Below are 20281 nucleotides of genomic sequence, written 5' to 3'. Positions count from 1 at the left end.
GTTTTTCATTTTTAAATCTCAACCCAAACATGAAATGATATACATGACTACAAATGGCACCAAAAGTCAGCATTTCTAGTAATTCAATTATTCAATTGTTCAGAACCTAGCTCACAAGGTGCTGATTCCCAACACATTTTAACACAGGTCTGGTTCTAGCACTCCCTTTAAACCCACCTGTCTCTATTTTCCACACTCCCTTTAACTCGATTATGTAATGCTATAAAAAAAGTTGGAATATTAATTGGGATAATAGTGCTGAAAATTTTCCATTCTGACACTACTATGGTCCAAAGCAGTGTGGATTTAGTTTTACTGTTGTTTCAAACAAGAGATGAGTACTTCTGACAGAAAATGAGCATCACTTTAAAAAAAAACATTTTTCTGAGAACCCAATTTGCAAAAGCCACGTAACCAACTTAAGACAAGTAACTGCTCTAGTTCCTGCAAATGCTAGCTTTAAACCACATTTGCTGAACCGCATTGTTTAAATAGTGAAATGTGAGATGTTCAAGGCATAAAGTGGAATAACTGGGAATTTAAGATTGTTTCTACACTAAATGTTTGGCATCTTTTAATATCCAAAGTGGCAAATAAAGCACATTTGAATTCGTATCATTGTTGTAAAAAGAAATAATGGGAGAGTTTATTTTGAGGGAGAAAAAAAAGACCTGTTTACAGACAGAGATTAGTGACCTTGAAAAAGATCTCAATGAACAGGAAAGAAATCCCATAACACCCTAGAGACTACAACATTGGAACTTTACCTCCCTCTCCCCTCTCCTTCTATTTCCTACTCTGGCCTCTTCTCACCTGCCTATCACCTCCCCATGGTGTCTCTCCTCCTTCCCTTTCTCCTATGGTCCACTCAACTCTCCTATCAAATGCCTTCCCCTCCAGCCCTTTACTTTTCCCACCCACCTGAGTACACCTACCACCTTCTAGCTATCCTTCTTCCCCCACCTCATTTTTTAAAAATTCTGCTGTCTTCCCCCTTTCCTTTCCAGTCCTGAAGAAAGGTCTTGGCCCACAATGTCAAATGCTTGTTCATTTCCATACATGTTGCCTGACCTGCTGAGTTCCTCAAACATTCTGTGTGCTTTGATTTCAATCTGTATTGTAGCTTGCACTTTCAACATAAAGGGACGAAGAACCGCACAGTCTTCAGACTCAAATTAAAATTACCACTAAGTCACAAGTCAGCAATTTCACTAAAAAAAAAGGGACTGAAGTGAAAAGGAATTAAACATGAATGTTTAAAATATAGGATATATATAGGAATAAAAGAAAACAGATATAAATGCTCTCAGGGAGCACTGATTTAAGGCAATTACCAAAAGTACTAGAGGTTACATGACTAGAATTTGCAGTCCACTGCCAGAGATGGATACGTAATAGGAATTACTATCTTTGAAACATATGAAGCTCTTAAATTGATGCACATGTATAGCCTTTTGTGCTCAATATTCTATAATTTTATGAATTTTGATAACTCAGCAGATAACAATGCACAAAAACCTCAATTTCAACTCAAAGTTTTTCCATCAGATCACCTAGTTACTTAGGCTGTAATAAAACTAACTACCATCTACTAGAGAATGTTTCCACTTGTCACTGAAAAGGAAAAGAAACCTCAGGTGAAAACTTATCAAGCACAAACTGCAAAATCCAAACAAAAATGCAACTGCAGAATCCTTTTACTTTAGGTGGAGTTTGTGCTACTGTGGCAAAACAAGATTTCAGTTAATTCGCAATATACAAGAAAACTTACTTGTCTGGGTTTTTGACTCTGAATGTTGCATTTAGAGCTTTTAACCTGGAATCTGCCTGTTTAAAAAAAGTCAGAATTATAACTGAACACATTTCTCCACAGAAAATATATGCTCCTAAACTCAACACATTAATATTCACAAAGTCAGCCTAAAATCAGAAAACTTTTGCCTGCTTTTAAAAAGGCTAATCTCCATTCGTGGGTTCAGCTAGGTTAGAGAAGGGTAAGCAAAGGGAATTGAGTGCTTCCCTATAAAACTTTTGCATTAAGCCTCACTGTAACAGTTTAGGGTAAAGAACAAGACCTCACTTTCTGTTTGGCCATATTGTAAATTTAAATATTTACGTCTCCAAGGCTGCGATTTCTGTTAATTTGATTTCTTGGTTTGTATCAGCCAACATCCGTAATATTAGGTCAACTTGTTTCCTACACCACTGCTCACCCTCACACCCTCCAGCACTCTCCTCCAGGACTGGAGTTGATTCCTAGCCTGACCTGATGGCCTTGCCCTCCTACACTACTTTTCCCAATCCTAACTTTTGTCTATGTTCATGAACTCTAACTGCTCCTATTGATTGGCCACATAACCTGGCTCACCACTTAACCCTATGGTCACCTAGCTTTACCTGGCCAGACATTCACCACACACCCTGTAAGCTCTGCAAGCTGCTTTGAACTAGAGGTCATGAGTTAAGGGTGAAAGGTGAAATGTTTAAGGGGAAAATGAAGCAGAACTTCTTCACTTAGGCTGAGAGTGTGGAATGAGCCTTTAATGGAGGTGGTGGATGCAGACTCAATGTCAGCATTTAAGAAAAATTTCCCAGGGATGGGAAGACTATGGAGGGATATGGTCCAGAGGCAAGTCAAGGGGAGTAAGCAAAATAATAGTTCACCCTAGAGAAGATAGAGTCATAGTACAGCACAGCAAAGTAAAGTACAGCACAGAAACAGACCCTTTCGCCCATCTTGTCCATGCTGAACCACTTAAGCTACCTAGTCCCATCAACCTACACCGAGACCATAGCCCTCTATACCACTACCATCCGTATACCTATCTAAACTTCTCTTAAAGATTGAAATCAAATTCACATGCACCACATGTGCTGGCAGCTCATTCCACACTCTTATGGGTCTCTGAGTGAAGAAGTTTTCCCTCATGTCCCCCTTAAAACATTTCACCCATAACCCATGATTTCTAGTTGTAGTCCCACCCAACCTCAGTGGAAAAAGCCTACTTGCATTTACCCCTCATCATTTTGTATACCTCCATCAAATCTCCTCGCAATCCTCTACGTTCCAGGAATAAAGTCCTAACCTTTTCAATATTTCCTAATTAATCAGGTCTTTCTGTCCCGTCAACATCCTCGTAAATTTTCTGTACTCTTTCAACTTCACTTACATCCTTCCACTAGGGCCAAAGAGCCCGTTTCTGTGCCATGACTCTATAAAGAAGAAAATCAGACCTAAAACAACAATGGTTTCTCTTCTCATTGATGCAACTGTTTTTAAGCATTTTTGATTTTAGATTTTCTAGAAATGTGTGTTTTGATATTCACTGTAATTTACTGCTGAGCATGAAGTTCACAGGCACAAGAGTACCAACAGGAGGCTGCTCAAAATGGGCCAAAGTTCTATTCTCTACAGATAAATATTCAGATTCTTAACCATGGCTATTCTTTAATCATTTGTGACAAGGCAGTAGTAGCAACGGGAAGAATCAGAAATGAGGCTGAGTGCAAGAATACCAGGTCAAAGACTTGAGCCACATGTTCCTCTTTTTTTTTAAAAGAAGGAAATTTTATGTGCTGGAGTGGAAGGCTTCATTGAGAACAGGCAATGGAGATGAAGAAAATGAGAAAGGACTGGTGTCTGGTCAAGGGATAGTGCAAGAAAGATGGATTGGAGATAAGCATTCGTCTCATGATCATCATCCAATACCAGTCAAGAAGTGGGAATGATGCATGACAAATGCCCAATTTCATTGTATGATCCTCAACATTTGCCAACATTTAAATCTCCACACTTGCTTGAAAAACGATCACTCTTCCAAGAAAGTGGAGAGCTGCCAACATACAGTGAATCAAATACCAGATTTATTCAAATTATAGTAATCCAAGTGTTCTGCTTCATCAATTAGCTGTTCAAGAAGCTTCTCCATTTCAGAAGAAAAAAAAATCTTGTTTTCTTACATTATAACATTAGAATCCCATCAACAATTCAACTGTCTACTCATATAGTTGGTATTCGGTTCAAATCCCTTACTACGCCAATCAAAGCTCTAAAATATACCATGATACCCCTAACATTCTTTTCAATTTAAAAGTGAGAATAACAAAGATGCAAGATCAGACAAAATTCAGGAAATATCAAGCCTAATCGTCTAAAATATGAAAAAAGTGGCCTGTACTACAGGAAAGGACAATGAGCTACGTTCTCAGAAATAATTGTGTAAAGCTCTCCTTTCTAATATACAGACTGGAATCATTTTTAAATAGAATTCTTCTGATTTAAAAAAAAGGAAAAAAAGATACATTATCTTTGAAATTCATTCTGAACCCCAAAATCATTGATGCTCAATTTCAATACAATTGCGACTTGGCTGAAAAGTGTGAACCTTTGCTATTCCATGTACAAAGTTAATTTGTCACCCTAGCACAGCTTTGCTTGATACAAAATCATGCTCTGCTTACGAAGAACTATTATCGCTTACATTTTCCAATTTATTTCACCAAACAATAAAATATGAAATTTACCTTGGCTTGGAATCCCAATTCATTTACTGCTTCTTTCCAACCATTCTCCTAAAATGATTTAAATAAATATTCAACTTCATACATAATTTCAAAACTTAAAATACATTTCACATACAGTAACAAATACTCTAGTTCACTGTTTTAAAAAAATCTTAATTGTAGACATTTGGCCTATGCAATTATTTTGCAAACTTCTGTTCATAAATTTTTTTCCAATTAATTAATATCTGCAATTTGGCAGATACTTAATGTACAAGCATTTCTAATCTTGATCTCTGCAGAATACAAATGTGATGAGCTGTGTGCTTTGGAGCAGAAAGTGTGTGTAGGAGAAACATTTTGGATCCGGTGATCATCATTCCAATAATTTCAGTTATGGAGGAGGACAAGACTGGTCCTCAAGTTGAGATTACAAATCAGAGAAATACCATTTTTGATGGCATCAGAAAGGATCTGGCAGGTCTGGATTGGGACAGACTGCTTTCTAGTAAAGGGATGTTTGACAAGGAGACCACCATCAAAAGAGGATAGAAATTTTTTTAGAATAAAAGGCAAAGCTAACAGGTTTAGGGAACCTTGGTTTGAGGGATATTGAGACCCTTGTTATAATGATGGAGATGCATTCAATTATAGGCAACAAGGAACAAATGAGGCGAGTACAAGGAATGCAAGAGAATACTTAGTGGGAAATCAGGAGGGCTAAAAGGAGGCATGAGGTTGCTGTGGCAAACAAGGTGAATGAGAATCCCAAGGGCTTTTACAGATATATTAAGAGCAAAATGATAGCCAGGGACAAAATTGGCCCACATGAAGATTAACATGATTATCTATGCATGGAGCCAAGAGAAACAGGGGAGATCTGAAGTGGATTTCTTTGCATCTGTATTTACCCTGGAGACAGTAATAGACAATAGGAGCAGGAGTAGGCCATTCAGCCCTTCTAGCCAGCACTGCCATTCACTGTGATCATGGCTGATCATACACAATCAGTACCCTCGCCCCATATCCCTTGACCCCGCTATCTATAAGAGCTCTATCTAACTCTCTCCTGAATGCATCCAGAGACTTGGCCTCCACTGCCTTCTGGGGCAGAGCATTCCACATATCCATCACTCTCTGGGTGAAAAAGTTTTTCCGCATCTCTGTTCTACCCCTTATTCTTAAACTGTGGCCTCTAGTTCTGGACTCACCCATCAGCGGGAACATGCTTCCTGCCTCCAGTGTGTCCAATCCCTTAATAATCTTATATGTCTCAATCAGATCCCCTCTCATCCTTCTAAATTCCAGTGTATACAAGCCCAGTCGCTCCAATCTTTCAACATATGACAGTCCCATCATTCCGGGAATTAACCTTGTCAATCTACACTACACTCACTCAATAGCAAGAATGTCCTTCCTCAAATTTGAAGACCAAAACTGCACTCAATACTCCAGCTGGGGTCTCACCAGGGCCCTGTACAGCTGCAGAAGGACCTCTTTACTCCTATACTCAATTCCTCTTGTTATAAAGGCCAGCATGCCATTAGCTTTCTTCACTGCCTGCTGTACCTGCATGCTTGCTTTCATTGACTGATGTACAAGAACACCTAGATCTCATTGTGCTTCCCCTTTTCCCAACTTGTCTCCATTTAGATACTAATCTGCCTTCCTGTTCTTGCCACCAAAGTGGATAACCTCACATTTATCCACATTAAACTGCATCTGCCATACATTTGCCCACTCACCCAACCTGTCCAAGTCACCCTGCATTCTCATAACATCTTCCTGACATTTCACACTGCCACCCAGCTTTGTGTCATCAGCAAATTTGCTAATGTTACTTTTAATCTCTTCACCTAAATCATTAATGTATATTGTAACAACTGCGGTCCCAGCACTGAACCTTGCGGTACCCCACTGGTCACAGCCTGCCATTCCAAAAGGGACCCATTAATAGCTACTCTTTGTTTCCTGTCAGCCAGCCAATTTTCAATCCATGTCAGTACTCTGCCCCCAATACCATGTGCCCTAATTTTGCCCACTAATCTCCTACGTGGGACTTTATCAAAAGCTTTCTGGAAGTCCAGGTACACTACATCCACTGGCTCTCCCTTGTCCATTTTCATAGTTACATCCTCAAAAAACTCCAGAAGATTAGTCAAGCATGATTTTCCCTTCATAATCCATGCTGACTCGGACTGATCCTTCTACTGCTATCCAATGCTGACTCGGACTGATCCTTCTACTGCTATCCAATGCTGACTCGGACTGATCCTTCCACTGCTATCCAGTAGTGAGGTCATGGATCGTATCTGGTTAACAGAAGAGAGAGTGCTGCTGACCTGAGGCAAGTTAGCATGGGTAAGTCCCCAGGGCCTGCCAGACCACATGGGAGGCTAAAGCAGAAATTACAGGGGCCTTGGCAAGTGTATTTAAAACATCCTTAGTCACAGAGGACTGGAGGATAGCTAATCTTGCTCCATTGTTTAAGAAAAGCTCCAAGAATACACCACAAATTTATAAACCAGTGAACCTGATGGCAGTAGCAGGTAAATTTCTGGAAGGTATCTAAAGGACATGGTACATAAGTATTTGGATAGACAAGACCTGATTAGGGATAATTAACATGGTTTTGCATGTGGTCGGTTGTGTGTAACCAATCTTAGTTTTTCGAGAAGGTTACTAAGAAACTTGAAGGCAGTGGATATTGTCTATGTGAACTTTGGCAAGGCTTTTAACAAAGTCGCACATGGGAAGCTGGTCCAGAAGGTTCAGTTGCTTAGCATTCAGGATGAGGTCAAATATTGGATTAGACATCAGCTTTGTGGTAGAAGCCAGAAGATGAAAGTAGATGGTCATCTCTCTGATTGTAGGCCTATAACTAGTGGTGTACTACAGGAATTGGTGCTGGGTCCAATGTTTGTCATCTATATCATCAATATGGATGAAGCTGTAGTAACTAGATATAAAAATCTATGTATGACACCAAGATTGGGGCCATAGCGGACAGCGAGGAAGACAATCAAAGCTTGTTGTGGGATCTGGATCAGCTGGAAAAATGGCAGGTGGAATTTAATGCAGGCAAGTGTGAGGTATTTAACTTTGGGAGGACAGGTCTTACACAGTGAGCGGTCAGGAAGAAAGAGATCCAGGAATACAGGTGCATCATTTATTGAAAGTGGGATCACAGATAGATAAGATCATAAAGAGAGCTTTTGGCACCTTGGCCTTCATAATCAGAATACTGAGTAAAGGAGTTGGGATATTATTTTCAAGTTGTAGAGACATTTGTGAAGCCAAATTTGGAATATTGTGCACAGTTCTGGTCACCTACCTACAGGAAAGATATCAATAAGATTGAAAGAGTATGGAGAAAATTTTACAAGGATGTTGTTATTAGATGAGAACCTGAGATAAAGGGAAAGGTTTAAAAGTTAGGTCTTCATTCCTTGGAGCAAAAGAGAATGAGGGGAGATTTGATAGAGGTATACAAAATTATGAGTGATATAGATAGGGTGGGCTTTCTCCACCGAGATTGGATGAAACTAGAACTAGAAGTAAGTTTGATTGTAACATTTAAGAGAAGTTTGAAGTACATGGATGGGAGCGGTATGGATTATGAGGTTATGGACCTGGTGCAGGTTGATGGGACACAGCAGAATAACAGTTCAGCACAGACAAAATGGGCCAAGTGACCGGTTTCTGTGCTGTAATATTTTATGAATATGAACATCTTGTGACGTGCTACTTTGTTCATCTGGTTGCAATGCATGTGCTGAACCAGGCGTAAAAAAAACTGGCAAATAAATTGATTTTCAGCATCTGCGGATTTTCTCTTGTTTGAGTTAAGTAACATCATGGGCACTGATGCAGGGTTTCAACCAAAGTGTTGACAATTCTTTCCCCCCACCCCCACAATGATGGTGCTTGACCTGCTGAGTTCCTCCGGTAAATTGCTCTAAACTCTAGCATCTGCAGTTTGTGTCACCAGGAAGACCAAAACAGAAAAAGGAAACCCGTTATATTTGCACCAGGGTCATTTCACTTTACATTCTGCAAGTTCATGAAAGTCTCTTGAAAAACTGCATCAAGAGAACAGTCATGGGGAGATCACACGTGGAGAATCGGAATTTTCTAATAGTACACATTCTGAATCTCTAACATCAAGTGTGTAAATACTACTAAGATGGGTATATAAAGGCCAGGGTATTCACAAGTACAATTTAAAAAACTACAGAGAATAGCCAGAACTTTCTAGTACAACAACTTAAAAATCAATACCGTATATCTAGGGAAACCAACTTGGATCTCACTTTTAATGAGATCCAAATGCCAATTTTATGTTTAAAGACATTTAATTTACTCTTGAGCAAGGGCAATATCACAGGTAATGGTGCTTGGACTTTCTGGAAATGGAGTAAGGAAGTTAACCATAATGCTCTTATAAACTTTCTGGTGCTCTGCACCACATACAGTGGCTGCAACATAGTAAAATGCACACAGAAAGATTTTATTTGCCATTTCCCAAAGTACAAATGACAAAAACTCTAACATGGTTTAAATAAAAAGCCATATTCTTCTCACTTTACTGAATGTTGCAGCAATAACAACACACTTGTATGCCAGTAACAACTCAGACATCCAAAAGTAATTAAATATAATTCTTTGGAAATGCAGATCACTTATATTGTGAGAAAACACATTGGCCTATCTGCACATGGCAAGAAAACTAAGCACTACAGAACTGTCCAATTCACCTGTTCTGGTGTTGCTGGCAAGGAAATAAATGTTGAATGTTAATTTCTTCAAGATATCAAAGGAAGTGTTCACTCAAGTTAAAATTAAAACTTAATCCTTCTTTGAAAAGGCAACATTCTAATATGAGCAGTTATGTACTAAATTTCTGGAGCAATGCTAATCTCTGCAGCTACATAGCTCAAGAACCACAAATAACAGAAGTATTACTGCAGAAACTTGCAAACAGATAGAGCATTATTTTAGGACCAACTTCCCATATTAAAAAGTACAAAAACGTTTCAAGAGTAGCTTCAGCCACCAACCTTAATCATAGGACATTTTGAAAATTACTTTCTCATTCCATCTATACTAAACATGCCAAAATTTCAAACAAATTGAATTTCATGACAAGTGATGTCAAAAACATAGAAATTGAAACAAGTAAATTGTCCAGTACCTGTGTTAAAAATAAATAGAAGATTGTGTCCTGAGAGAGAACTGAATGAGAAGCAACACGTAAAAGAAAGTTTTCAAGTCCAATCCTTCGTCGTTCGACAAAATCAGGATCCATGTTGTCGGCAGAGAGTTTATGCCAAACAAATTCAGCCTGGAATTTATCATAAAAGAGAGGTCATTCAAATTAATTTCCAACTTCAGATTCAGCCTGGAATGAATCAAAGGAATGGTCATTCAAGTTCATTCCAATTGTTTCACCAACCAAATTCTATCAAGTGCCTGGGTTGTTTTACCTTCACTATTTCATCCTGACATAGATTCAATTTTTTTTCTAAACGTGGACTTCCCAACAAGTTCCTGGGTTTGTTCTACACGTTCAAGATGTCATATAGCACGAGTCACTGTAGAACAGTGATGAATACAGTTCAAGAGAAAAAGAAAATAAACAACTCTGCCAGCATTGGTTTTAAAAACCAACTCCCAAAAGGCAGGAGTTTGATGACCTAAAGTAATCTTTTTGATCAAGAAAGAGGCTTGAAGGAAAGGCAGTAAATTCCAAGCGTTCTCTCAAAATCATTATAAAAGACCAATTAGTCTTATAAAAAAAACCCCCAACAGACAGGGTCACTATCAACTTGGATATGAAATTAAGAATTTCAAAAAACAATTATTGAAGGGGCTTTTAGTAATTGCAAGGACAACATACAGCCTTGTTCCAAGAGCCAGATCAATAAGAGCTGGAGATGAATTGAAAATGAGGAGAGTTATAATAACAAACGTTACAAATCCACGTTGACAGTGAGCAGGCACAGAAAGAATGGACACCAAGTGGCCTCACTGATTGGGTAAAGTGAATCTCCTCAGCATTCTTAGCTATTCTTGGCTCAATGTGGCTGATTGTTGCAGCTGGAGGCAAGGATTGGAGAAAGATGGCAAGAGGAAATGTTCATTCCCACCTACCAAAAGACACTTGCAGCCCTCGAACCTCGGATGAGAAATTAGTTCTCATTTACTGTCTCCCAAACATTCACGTATGTGGTGCTTGTAACCCAAGAACGATCTGTATCTTTGTTTTAATTTGTTTCAGTTTTCATCACTGTTACTTTTTTTTAATAATTGCTACCTATCTATTTGGGTTGCCTTTTGTATCCAATGCTCTTGATCTGACCTCCTCTACATTGGTGAGACCTGTTGTAGATTAATGGACTGTAGGTTGTACATTATGTGGAATTTCCTGGTAGCCAACCATTTTAATTCCTATTCCCATTCCAGCAAGTTGGTCCATGGCCTTCTCTTTTTCCATGATGAGGCCACTCTTGGAGGAGCAACACCTCATAATCCATCTGGATAGCCTCCAACCTAATCACATAAGCATTGATTTCTCCTTCCAGTATTTTTTCTTTTCTTCTAATTCTCTTCTCACTTGCCTATCACCTCCCCTTGTGCCCCTCCTCCTTTTCCCCAATGGTCCACTCTCAAATCCCATCACATTCCTTCCTCACAGTCCTTTACTTACCTTTCCTACCCACCTGACTTTACCTACCACCTTCCAGCTATCCTCCTTCCCCTCCCCACTTCCTTTCCAGTCCTGAAGAAGGGTCTTGGCCCAAAGTCTTAACTGTTCATTCATTTCCATACTGCTGTCTGACCTGCTGAGTTTCTCCAGCATTTTGTGTGTGTTGCTTTGGATTTCCAGCATATGCAGAATCTATTACATTTAAAATTGCTATCTTGCTAATTTTCATCTCCAACCTACTTTGTTCTCTCCATTCTCCCCACATGCAACCCAGACACACTCTTCAATTGGTTCCAACAGGTCCTTATCCCCAAATGTGTATTGTTTCTCCAAGGATTGATGCTGCCTGACCTGCTGTGCATTTTCAGCTTTGTTTTTTTTGCTCCAATTCCTTGCTTTTGTATTTAATTCCTTTGTTGAATACTACAATATAGCCTTCATTTTGATTTACAGATGAATTCCAAATTCCTCAGTTCCTACACTTCAATAAAAAAGGTTATTTTTAGTTTACATTGCCTTTTTATTGCTCCTATTGGAATGAATACGTTTATTATTGAATGTGCCTGTTCATTTTACCAACCTGTCACTGAAGTCTATTTCAAAGCTGCACATTTATGACATAAATTTCATGCCATCTGTAAACTTTGAAACATACCTTGCATGCCTAAGTTCAAGTGATGAAAAAAGAATCCCAATATTGTCACTATTTCTGTGTAATATGCTTTCAACATTCAAAAGGTTTCGATAAGATCCCCCCCTCAATCCTTCTGAGTTCCAGCGAGTACAGACCCAGAGCAATCAAATGTTCGTCGTATGATAACCCTTTCATTCTTGGAATCATCCTTGTGAACCTCCTCTGGACCCTCTAAAATGCCAGCACATTTTTTCTAAGATGAGAGGTCCAAACTGTTCACAATACTCAAGGTGTGGCCTCATAAATGTCTTATAAAGGCTCAGCAACATCACATCCTTGCTCTTGTATCCTAGACCTCTTGAAATGAATGCTAACATGGCATTTGCCTTCCTCACCACTGACTCATCCTGGAAGTTAACCTTTAGGGTGTTCTGCACAAGGATTCTCAAGTGCCATTGCAACTCAGATTTCTGGATTTTCTCCCAATTTAGAAAATAGTCGCACAATTATTTTTACTACCAGAGTACATGACCATGCATTTTCCAACATTATATTTCATTTGCCACTTTCTTACCCATTCTCCTAATTTGTCTAAGTCCTTCTGCATCCTACCTGTTTTCTCAACACTACCTGCCCCTCCACCAATCTTTGTATCATTTGCAAACTGGGGGGGGGGGGCAAGGAGATGACTGATGAACTAAATGAGTATTTTGCATCAGTCTTCACTGTGGAAGACACTAGCAGTGTGCCTGATGTTGTAGTGTGTGAAGGAAGAGAAATGGGTGCAGTTACTATTATAAGAGAGAAGGTGCTCAGAAAGCTAAAAGACCTACAGATACACAAGTCACCTGCACCAGATGAACTGCACCCCAGGGTTCTGAAAGAGGTAGCATTAGAGATTCCCATTCCATCATCTAAATCATTTATATACAGCATAAAAAGTGGTCCCAACACAGACCCTTGTGGATCACGACTAGTCATTGGCAGCCAACCAGAAAAGGATCCTTTTATTCCCACTCGCTGCCTCCTACCAATAAGCCAATTCTCTAACCATGCCAGTAACTTTCCCATAATACCAAGGGCTCTTAACCTGGTAAGCAGCCACATGTGTGGCATCTTGTCAAAGGTCTGCTGAAAGTCCAAATATACATCAACTGCATCCCCTTTCCTCAATGAATTCCAACAGGTTCATCAGGCAGGATTTTCCCTGAAGGAAACCATGCTGACTTTCTACTATCTTGTCCTATGTCACCAAGTACTCCATCACCTCATCCTTAACAATTGACTCCAACATCTTCCCAACCACTGAAGTCGGGCTAACTGGTCTATAATTTCCTTTCTTCTGCCTTTCTCCTTTCTTCAAGAGTGGAGTGACATTCATAATTTTCCAGTCCTCTGTGACCATGCCAGAGTCCAATGATTTTTGAAAGATCATTTCTAATGCCACCACAATCTCTAATGCTACCTCTTTCAGAACCCTGGAGTGCATTTCATCTGGTGCAGTTGACTTGTGTATCTTTAGGTCTTTTAGCTTTCTGAGCAACTTCTCTCTTATAATAGTAACTGCACCCATTTCTCTTCCTTCACACACTACAACATCAGGCATACACACTACAGGCATACTGATGGTGTCTTCCACAGTAAAGACTGATGCAAAATACTCATTTAGTTCATCAGCCATCTCCTTGCCCTCCCCCCCCCCCCCCGGTTATTATTTTTCCTGCCTCATTTTCTAGTGGTCCTATGTCCACTCTCATTTCTCTATTCTTTTTTTTAAAACATACTTGAAAGTTTTTTCAACTTTTACGATCCACTTTGATATTAATCGATAGCTCACTTTTGTATTCCATCTTTTCCCTTCTAATGATCTTTTTAGTTGCTAAAAGGACAGGGAAAGGCAGGTTACTGGCTCCTTAAGGCAAATAGGGCTCATCAGTCATGGTTGGCAGTGCATTTAGAAGGAAAACTCTGATCTCAAACCTCCCCTGCTTTGTGGCTATACCCACTCAAAGGGGAAGGCTTCAGGAGTAAGCCTAGAGGGAAAGTCCAGAGCTGGAGACCTTAAGGTAGTCTTTCACTGGGTTCAACTCCTGCAATACTGCCAGTGCTAAACTGCGTCAGTCTCTGCTGATATCTTGTGTTTATCAGATGCATGGAGAGGGGGAGCTTGCTACATCGGCAATGACTTGCCCTCCATATTGTACTGTCCTGGGTTGCATTTCTAGACAGCTAGGACGTAGCATCCATGGTTGACCCTGGCCAAAGGAGACCTCCGATCCTACAAGAATGGTTAAATTACGCTATTATTTAGAAGTCTAATTCACTAAGAAGGAAGCATACCAAATTGATATTTTTAAAAAGTTTCAACCCACTGCAAAATCTCAACTACCTTTACATTTAATACAGAGCATGGACTCGAACCCACTGGAAGATAACGAGGAAAGATCTTCAGCTGATGCATCAGACATACATTTTCATCATAGTACAGCAGGGGTCCCAACTTTTTTCATGCCACATACCCATAACATTAAGCAAGGAGTCTGTGAATCCCAGGTTGGGAAATCCCTCGTGTTCAAGGATATGATTTCAGATGTGCCCTTTTCTATTTTCTTCGTGCAACTAATTGCTTTTTTTGACATTATTGAGAGGAAGTGCTATTGCAAGAATACTGATGTGCATTTCTAGCATCACTCACCCTTTTCTCAGGCAGTGGGGGCACCACTATCGAGGGATAAGCAACAACTAAATAACTCCTCAGTAATTCAAATTCACTGTATCTCCTCCAAAGCGAGTCTGGTACACAATTCTCATCTTCAGTTTGAGAATTAACAGGCCTGCACGAAGAAACATCAGAATTAATTCATTTACATTGAAACAGCATTCCCTGGGTACCAAGTAATATTCCTCCTGTAAGTTAAAGCCAAGGTAAATAAATCATTGCAAATAGATATTTCTTATACAAAGTAGCTGCAATATTACAATACGAGGGAAACAAATTCAAGATGGTCTCTATTTGTGCTTTTCCAATTATTCAAGGTACTCTGAACTGATTCTATGACCTGCAGATTTACTCTCAAGGACTCTTTACAATTCATGTTCAGTATTATTTTTTATTTGCCACGTTTGTCTTCTTTTCCACATCGGTCAATTGTAAGCCTTTGTCTGTTCATGTACAGTTTGTCATAAATTTTAATGTATTTCTTTAGTTTCCTGTAGATGCCTGTGAAAATGAATCTCAAGGTAGTATATGGTAATATATGAACTTTAATTTATTTTGAACTTTGAAGAAGTCTTTTTAAAGAAATTGCACAAATGACCACTGAAGACACAGATAGGTTCTTTGCTCCCTGTGCCTGCCATCATTTAGTAAAATCATGCCACATTGCAAAACTTCATTCATATCTGGCAGAAGTTTCTTCTCATCTCAGACTGGCCAGTCCCTTACTGACACTAAGTCCAGCTGTTTCTGAGAAAATATCATGCATTTTTCCTGTAAGAATTTTACTTATTTCAATTAAATCACTTTTTATTCACCTCAAGAGTCTGGGCCCAAACTTCATCTGCAGTACAAGTCCATGCTATGAATGATTAATAAGCATCTGGAAAATCCTCAAAGATGCTAGCAATGTAGATTGAATTTGCTCACCATCTTTTACTGATAATTAATTCTCCAACTCTGACATTCATTTTAATTAATTTAGAGATACAGTGTGGAACTGGCCCTTCCGGCACAACGAGTCGCAACACCCAGCAGTCACCTCTTTTAACTCTAACCTAATCACAGGACAATTTATAAAGACCTATTAAGCTACATAAACTGATATTATTCAGTAATTTTACTTTTGAGATAAGCCTTTGTTAAAACTGTTTGCATAACAGTAGAGTTCTCACAATGGACTACAATGTAAAAAAAACAATGAAGTGCCATTTAGAAACTACTGGATCAACATCACAATACAGGAAAAAGAGCGGAAAACACGAGTGAAGGACGCACACAAGCAGAAGTCAGACTTCTCCCATTATTTTCCAGTCCTGATGAAGGGTCTCAGCCCAAAACTTGTGACTACTTATTCATTTCCATAGATGCTGCTTGATCTGCTGAGATCCTCCAGCATTTTGTGGGTGTTGCTTTGTATTTCCAGCATCAGCAGATTTTCTCATGTTTCTGACTTTTAGATATCCTTTTCCCCAAAAATCAGCCATAGCCTGTGCCTGCATATGGAAGACCATGATGAATTTCATTATTGATATCTGCCATCACCAAATAGAGTCTTGTGGGATATCTGAAGTGAAACTCATTACCCATAACCATACACCGAATCATTGTTGGAGGGCAGTGTGCGTTTTTTTATTTATTAATTATTTATTCCGAGCGGGGGTTCCCAGCCTGGGGTGTACAGACCCCTTGGTTAATGGTAAAGCTCCGTGGCACAAAAAGAAAGCTGGGAAATCCAGGTTTAGAGGCCTTCACAGCACAGGACCTTCCTTATACAATTTTTTGAAGATGTAACTAGTAGAGTGGATAGGGGAGAGCCAGTGGATGTGGTATATTTAGATTTTCAAAAGGCTTTTGACAAGGTCCCACACAGGAGATTAGTGTGCAAACTTAAAGCACACAGTATTGGGGGTATGGTATTGATGTGGATAGAGAATTGGTTGGCAGACAGGAAGCAAAGAGTGGGAGTAAATGGGACCTTTTCAGAAAGGCAGGCAGTGACTAGTGGGGTACCGCAAGGCTCAGTGCTGGGACCCCAGTTGTTTACAATATATTTTAATGATTTAGACAAGGGAATTAAATGCAGCATCTCCAAGTTTGCGGATGACACGAAGCTGGGCAGCGGTGTTAGCTGTGAGGAGGATGCTAAGGGGATGCAGGGTGACTTGGATAGGTTAGGTGAGTGGGCAAATTCATGGCAGATGCAATTTAATGTGGATAAATGTGAGGTTATCCACTTTGGTTGCAAGAACAGGAAAACAGATTATTATTTGAACAGCGGCCAATGAGGAAAAGGGGAGGTGCAACGAGACCTGGGTGTCATTGTACACCAGTCATTGAAGGTGGGCATGCAGGTACAGCAGGTGGTGAAAAAGGCAAATGGTATGTTGGCATTCATAGCAAAAGGATTTGAGTACAGGAGCAGGGAGGTTCTACTGCAGTTGTACAGGGGCTGGTGAGACCGCACCTAGAGTATTGTGTGCAGTTTTGGTCCCCTAATCTGAGGAAAGACATTCTTGCCATAGAGGGAGTACAAAGAAGGTTCACCAGATTGATTTCTGGGATGGCAGGACCTTCATATGAAGAAAGACTGGATCGACTAGGCTTATACTCACTGGAATTTAGAAGATTGAGGGGAGATCTTATTGAAACGTATAAAATTCTAAAGGGATTGGACAGGCTAGATGCAGGAAGATTGTTTCCGATGTTGGGGAAGTCCAGAACGAGGGGTCACAGTTTAAGGATAAACGGGAAGCCTTTTAGGACCGAGGTGAGGAAAAACTTCTTCACAGAGAGTGGTGAATCTGTGGAATTCTCTGCCACAGGAAACAGTTGAGGCCAGTTCATTGGCTATATTTAAGAGGAAGTTAGATATGGCCCTTGTGGCTAAAGGGATCAGGGGGTATGGAGAGAAAGCAGGTACAGGGTTCTAAGTTGGATGATCAGCCATGATCATACTGAATGGCGGTGCAGGCTCAAAGGGCCGAATGGCCTACTCCTGCACCTATTTTCTATGTTTCTACGTTTCTAACTTTGGATTTATGCTTGGGGACATGCTGGAAAACAATTCTTCTCCCAAGTCACAGTTCTCTTGCAGATTGTATCAGGTTTTCCCACCAGGATTTCCTTGTATTTTGATGCATTCATTTTCCCCTCTACCTTCACAAGCCTTCCAGGGCCTGCTGCATCTCCACAGCATTATGCTGCCACCACCATGCTTCACAGTAGGGATGGTGTGTTTTTGATGATATGTGGTGTTCAGCATATGCCAAACATCGTGTTTAGTCTGATGGCCAAAAAGCTCAATTTTGGTTTCATCAGACCAAAGAACTTTCTTTCAGCTGACTTCAGTCTCCCATATGCCTTCTGGCAAACTCATGCCAATATTTCACGTGAGGATTTTCCCCCCAATAGCTGCTTTCTCTTTGCCACTCTCCCATAAAGCCACAACTGGTGAAGCATCCAGGCAACAGTTGTTGTATGCGCAGTCTCTCCCATCTCAGCCATTGAAGCTTGAAGCTTCTCCAGGGTTGTCATAGATCTCTTGATGGTGTCCATAAGAGCATAAGACATAGGAGCAGAACTAGGCCTTCTGGCCCATTGAGTCTGCTCTATCATTCAATCCTTTTTACTATCTCCTCCTCAACCCTAGTTCTCAGCCTTCTCCCTGTAACCTTTGCTGCCATGTCCACTCAAGAACCTATCAATCTCTGCCTTAAATACACCCAACAACCTGGCTTCCACAGCTGCATGTGGCAACAAATTCCACAAATTTATCACCTTTTGGCTAAAGAAATTTCTCCACATCTACTTTGAAAGGGCGCCCCTCTATCCTGAGGCTGTGCCCTCTTGTCCTAGACTGTCCCACCATGGGAAACATCCTTCCACATCTACTCTGTCTAGGCCTTTCAACATTCAAAAGGTTTCAATGAGATCCCTCCTTACCCTTCTGAATTCCAGCAAGTATAGACCCAGAGTCATCATACATTCCTCACATGTAAACACTTTCATTCCAGGAAAGTCATCCTAATGAACCTCCTCTGGACCCTCTCCAATGTCAGCACATCTTTTCTAAGATGAGGGGCCCAAAACTGTTCACAATACTCAAGGTGAAGTGTTATAAAGCCTCAGCATCACATCTTTGCTCTTGTATTCTAGACCTCTTGAATTGAATGCTAACATGACATTTGCCTTCCTCACCACCAACTCAACCTGCAAGCTAGTCTTCAGGGTGTTCTGCACAAGGACTCCCAAGTCCCTCTGAATCTCAGATTTCTGGATTTTCTCCCAATTTATAAAATATTCTGCACATTGATTTCTACTTCCAAAGTGCATGACCATGCATTTTCCAACTTTGTATTTCATTTGCCACCTTCTTACCCATTCTCCTAACATCCAAGTCCTTCAGCATCTTACTAATTTCTAACACTACCTGCCCCTCCACCAATCTGCAATCTTTGTATATCTGCAAATTTGGCAACAAAGCCATCTATTCCATCATCTAAATCATTTATATACAGCATAAAAAGAAGTGGTTCCAACATAGACCCTTGCAGATCACCACTAGTCACTGGCAGCCAACCAGAAAATGATCCTTTTATTCCCACTCATGACCTTCTACCAATCAGCCAACACTCTAACCATGTTTGTAACTTTCCTGTAATACCATGGGCTCTTAACTTGGTAAATAGCCTCATGTGTGGCACCTTGTCAAAGGCCTCCTAAAAGTCCAAATACACAACATCCACTGCATCCCCTTTATCTATCCCACATGTAATCTCCTCAAAGAATTCCAACAGGTTCGTCAGGCAGGATTTTCCTTGAAGGAAACCATGCTAACTTTGTCCTATCTTGTCCTGTGTCACCAAGTACTCCATCCCATCATCCTTAACAATTGACTCCAACATCTTCCCAACCACTGAAGTCGGGCTAACTGGTCTATAATTTCCTTTCTTCTGCCTTTCTCCTTTCTTAAAGAATGGAGTAACTTTGCACTTTTCCAGTCCTCTGTGACCATGCCAGAGTCCAATGATTTTTGAAAGATCATTTCTAATGCCTGCACAATCTCTAATGCTACCTCTTTCAGAACCCTAGGTTGGAGATCATCTGGTCCAGGTGACTTATGTACCTTGAGGTCTTTCAACTTTTTGAGCACCTTTTCTCTTGTAACAGTATCTGCACCCACTTCTCTTCCTTCACACACTACAATATCAGGCCTACTGCTCATGTCTTCCACAATGAAGACTGACGCAAAATACTAATTTAGTTCATCAGACATCTCCTTGTCCCCCTTTATTATTTCCCCTGCCTCATTTTCTAGCGGTCCTATATCCACTCTCATTTCTGTTTTTTTTTTTAATTAATTAATTTATTTACAGACACACATACTTGAAAAAAACTTATTATCCACTTTGATATTATTTGCTAGCTTGCTTTCATATTCTATCTTTTCCATTCTAATGATTTTTTTTTAAGTTGCTCTCCGTAGGTTTTTAAAAACTTCCCAATCCTCTATCTTCCAACTAATTTTTGTTTTGTTGTATGCTCTTTATTTTGCTTTTACAATAGCTTTGACTTCTCTTGTCAGCCACGGTTGTACTATATTACCATTTAAGTATTTCTTCATTTTTGGAATACACATGTCCTGCACCTTCCTTATTTTTCCCAGAAACACACACCACTGCTGCTCTGCTGACATCCCTGCCAGCAGCTCCTTCCA

General features: G+C 40.0%; 1 protein-coding gene across 1 annotated transcript in view; it reads right to left on the bottom strand.

The window, feature by feature from the left end:
- snx4 (sorting nexin 4) overlaps positions 1 to 20281 on the bottom strand; it is a 67605-nt gene that overhangs the window by 21743 nt on the left and 25581 nt on the right. The window contains exons 3-6 of the mRNA XM_059966363.1: positions 14542 to 14680; positions 9698 to 9847; positions 4525 to 4572; positions 1772 to 1827 (exon numbers count right to left, since the gene is read on the bottom strand). Coding sequence (XP_059822346.1) covers positions 1772 to 1827; positions 4525 to 4572; positions 9698 to 9847; positions 14542 to 14680 — 393 coding nt within the window. The remainder of the gene's footprint in view (positions 1 to 1771; positions 1828 to 4524; positions 4573 to 9697; positions 9848 to 14541; positions 14681 to 20281) is intronic.

This window comes from Hypanus sabinus, chromosome 4 (genome assembly GCF_030144855.1).
Source record: "Hypanus sabinus isolate sHypSab1 chromosome 4, sHypSab1.hap1, whole genome shotgun sequence".
In the NCBI taxonomy this organism is placed as follows: domain Eukaryota; kingdom Metazoa; phylum Chordata; class Chondrichthyes; order Myliobatiformes; family Dasyatidae; genus Hypanus; species Hypanus sabinus.
The sequence above is the reverse complement of the archived record's forward strand: the minus strand, read 5'-3'. Positions and strand labels throughout refer to the sequence as shown.